The sequence below is a fragment of the Perkinsus marinus genome (genome assembly GCF_000006405.1).
Source record: "Perkinsus marinus ATCC 50983 genomic scaffold scf_1104296971248, whole genome shotgun sequence".
Lineage (NCBI taxonomy): Eukaryota > Perkinsozoa > Perkinsida > Perkinsidae > Perkinsus > Perkinsus marinus.
The window spans coordinates 1-4,184 of record NW_003202143.1 but is presented as its reverse complement, the minus strand read 5'-3'; the positions used below and the strand labels follow the sequence as shown (position 1 = coordinate 4,184).

Below are 4,184 nucleotides of genomic sequence, written 5' to 3'. Positions count from 1 at the left end.
AGCATCATCATGATAACACAGCTTCGAACTAAATATCATGATTACACTAAGAACCTCTCCAAAGAGCTCAACGGTCGACTTCTTTCTTATTGCGTCGCTTCCTTTGTCGTTTCCAACCCGCCACGCCTCCCGGTGGTGCCACAACTTGACCACCATCTACCGCCAAGTCCTCTAGGAAGTCCAACAACTCGGTTGCCGTAAGAGCCGACCTAACACAAGTAACATAGAGCACAGACCAGACGATCGATCCAACCTTGACGACGCTCGCTGTTGTTGTTGATGGTGAGTATAGGGCTGCTTGGTTAATTCAGCACCAGCAGTGATGGTGTAACTACGCCCCCTCTCAGCTCGTGAGGTTTCTCTCGCCTTATCATAGGCCTTTTCTATCCATTCCAGTCGCCTCAACAGTGACGCCTTCACCGACTCACCGGTAGGATCGGCAACAGGACAGTCCTTCTTCTCACACTCGATAGCTGATGACATAGCCATAGCGCTCAAGAAGTTAACGTCATAATGCATAGTAGCAGAAGCCACAGAATATTCCACAATAGCGTCAATACTGCCAGCAACAAGCCGACCCCAGCGTGTGCCCACCACTTGCTCCATACGATACACCAAATTCTTCGCTGTGCGCAATACATCATCGTCGCCGCAAAAGCAGCACTGATGAGCACTCAAGTGAGTCAATACCCTTCTGAGCTTAGCCATAGTGAACATCGGGTCCGGCGGCGGCAGTGAAGTGTGCGGTTCTCTCTCACTATTCCAAGTGAAGCCTTCCCTCATGACAGTAGTCATATCAACATAGGGTGCCTTAGGACCAACCACAGCCTCGACCCACCCTCTTGTTGGACGAGTGAGCACCAACACTGCAGCCTTACCATCCTGCTGTGTTGTAGGGCCCTCTGTGATTGCTTCCATTGAGAGGATCTCGATGAGCCTGTTGGAGTGGAAGGTGACCCTAGTGATGTCAAGACCGTCGATCGGGAGGCTGACCTTACCCCATCTGGCCCTAACCGAGGAGAACCTCCGAGCCACTTCGATGACGTTATGGTCACCCACTTGAGTGAGCACACACCACCACCTCAACTCTTCCTTTATTGACAACGATACCATCACACCCCGCACCAACACATACCCCCCCGGCTCAGCAACGCGGACCATCAGTGAAGTAAGCACGACCGCTTGCTTAAAGACAACTTGGGAAGCACCATAGCACATTGGTGACACCACTTCCGGTGTCACCACCGTGGTCCTGTTGGTCAACACCCACTCCAGGTCACCCTCCCCAGCAGCAGACCATGCCCTCCGGACAAAGCCAGCCGATGGACGTGAGCCTAGCTGTGGAGGGACACCCAAGCTCAGCCCACCTGTGGCCACCGCCGCTGACACTACTGCCTTGAAAATATTCCTATCGCCTTTTCTAGCGGAGCGAAGCGCGTCCGGTATTATCCCCCTTGCAGCAACATAATCACCAAAGTGGGTACGCGTGCAGTAGGGACCGGCAACCAGGGAATCACAAACACTCCTACTCACTCGCTGTAAACTGTCCAAATGGACCAAGACCCTCGACCGAGCCACATCCACCAGCTCCTCCACCACTAAACCAATTCCTAATGCGGCACGACTACCACCAATATGCACGCAAGCAATGATTAACCGCATTCCAGAAAAATACTAAGGACAAGTTTCCCAAAGTTGAGCTCGTCAAACACAACACGACTATTGCAACTGACGATGTGATAGCCACAGAAGGCCGCTTGAAGCAGCAACGATAAAAACGATCATATGCTATACCTGTAAATTTGTTTCCGAATACTATAAACCAGACTGGGGCCGCTCAGTTCGGAGCCGCTGAGTTCGCAGCCTACACTGGCCACTACCTTCCTGGGAGAAGAGTAGTGATATATAAAAAACATAACACAAGACCATTTCCTACTCTTCCCGAGGCACGGCAATTTTCACGCGCCCCGACATCACCTCAACCATCACTCGACAAAATCTTCATCAGCATTTCATCCACCGCAGTAGTCACATCGTCGACATGAAAATATCGTACAAAGGGACGCTTCCCTACTCCCGACGTTTTCATACCACTCCAATCGCTACTCAGTGGTTCCTCCAGACCACTCAGCCCCTCAAAGTCGTCTCTCAACCGCCACAACATCCTCCTATTCCCTTCCATCACACCAACCTCACATCCTCCTACTGCTGTCCAATCCGACTCCACCAAGATGTCCAGCAATTGCTCCGCTCCTCGACCCGTATACGAACTCACTAAGGCATCAACAACCTCATCAAAGGACTTATAATAGCGTCTCGACCCCTCCGCGATCGAATCGATCAGTTCCTCCCACAGGTCCACTGAAATCGACCTGTTACCACAATATGTCATCGCCCTATCCAAGAGGGTGGCCGTGAACAGCCGAGGCCGATCGGTAGTAGTAGTAGGTGTGGGGGCCCATTTCAAGCCCTCCTTGATAACAGTATTATAGTCAACATAAGGAGCCGTACTGGCTAGTCGTCCTCTCCACACGACTGATCGTTCATTCCATGGATCCAATACCACAAATAAATTTTGCAACCCGTGGGATTCGAACCCGGGACCTCTCGTCACAGCCCTCAACTCCACGAGCTCATCCGCGCCACCACCAAAGAACTCCAACTTATCGATTGCATGCACGTCCGCCCTGCCCACCACAGGACTAGCCAAAGACACCGCATCCACCATCAAGTCCTCCTCCTCTTCCTTGCTCACTGACCTCCCCAACCGCTGGGCCGACCACAGCACTTCCCCTCCACTACTTCCCCGCACCAGCAGTCGGCCCTTCCCCCCCAGCCGCAGTGACGTTATAGTAATATTATCATCAAAAACAACACTTCTACCGGTCCTTCGCATGCCAATGTCCCCAATACTATTTCCTCCTACCCACACATCCCTTTCAAACGCGCCACTACTACGACGTTTCGGCACTTCATTCAAGTTCAATAACGACAACATAGATGATAAATGTGCTGCTATTGAATGCCTTATTGAGGCCTTATGAACTCCAGTTTCGAACAATAACTTTCTACACAGAAGACCACTGACAGCAGGAGCATCTCCAGCAGGGCCCAACCCAGAACATCTAGGACCATCCTCTGAAGAATCACACCCCGTGTCACCATGTGGTGTCACCAACGCTGCTAATGGTAACAGTATTCTAGACCGGAGAGCTGCAACAACATCATCTACGGGCAATGGTCGAACACACACTCCCGCAAGTACTGCTGAGGGTAACCATACAACTACCAACAACATAAAACAGCAAACTACTCATACCACACCATCACCAATGACAACTCGAGACCATCATCATCGTGTCCATAAGTGTTGAATACTTTCCTAGTATCGTGCCCTCTTATACGGCCTTTCCTCGCCTCCTTGCTGGCCCCCGCCTTCCGACTGGTACTGCCTTCCCCCTTGCTGATACTGTGAATAGGTGCCTAAACCAACAACAACAACAACAAGAACAGCAACTCGTGACCTCCTCTTCAAGTGTTCGCCAATTTTTAAACGGATATTTCCTCACTCCCCTCAGTTCAGCTCAGAAGTTTCTTTATCAATTCTCAAGAATTTTCCCAGATTTTCCCAGATTTTCCCAGATTTAGGTGTAGTTGATGACCATGTGCATATCTCCCATATACTGCGCCCAATACTACCCTTTCCTCCACTCCCATACGACCCAAATGATGCACGACGGAATCCTCCTCCTCCGCCACCCTTACGCTGGCCATAGTAGAAATCGTTAGACCTATGTGGGATAATAAATACCAGTATGAGTATACGAGTAAAGTAAACACTCCGTTCCTTTTTAGAGGAAAGTCGCAGTAGACTTCGCACTCACCAAGTGCGGAAGTGATGAAAGCCGTGAAGCTTCTTCTTATGAAGACTGAGCTACGTTCGTACGCAAACTCAATGAGCGGAGCGAAGCGATTTTCTTTCCATACTCACACACTTTTTACCCTATATAAGACTAGATCCCTCGCCCGGCCCACAGCCTATCAACCATGGCATCGACAATTCCATTCAGTCGAGCTACGAGAATCCATTCCGAAAATTCATCATCATTCACTCACGGCCAACGAACGCCCTTACGCGACGATGAGGCGCTCTATAAAGGCAGGACTTTACAAAAATATCAGCA

The 4,184-nt window shown here is 50.4% G+C and overlaps 2 protein-coding genes across 2 annotated transcripts in view; both read right to left on the bottom strand.

Moving 5' to 3' along the window:
* Nucleotides 1-1,218, bottom strand: part of Pmar_PMAR020365 (hypothetical protein) — a gene marked incomplete at both ends in the record, with an annotated part of 2,684 nt that extends 1,466 nt beyond the window's left edge. Inside the window, 2 exons of the mRNA XM_002766981.1 lie at nt 80-209; nt 254-1,218. Coding sequence (XP_002767027.1) covers nt 80-209; nt 254-1,218 — 1,095 coding nt within the window. The remainder of the gene's footprint in view (nt 1-79; nt 210-253) is intronic.
* Nucleotides 1,219-3,228: 2,010 nt separating this feature from the next.
* Pmar_PMAR020364 (hypothetical protein) lies at nt 3,229-3,774 on the bottom strand (the record flags this gene model as incomplete). Its single annotated transcript, XM_002766980.1, has 3 exons — nt 3,229-3,285; nt 3,331-3,483; nt 3,700-3,774. The coding sequence occupies 3 exons, from the start codon at nt 3,772-3,774 to the stop codon at nt 3,229-3,231; spliced, it is 285 nt and encodes a 94-aa protein (XP_002767026.1).
* Nucleotides 3,775-4,184: the final 410 nt, after the last annotated feature.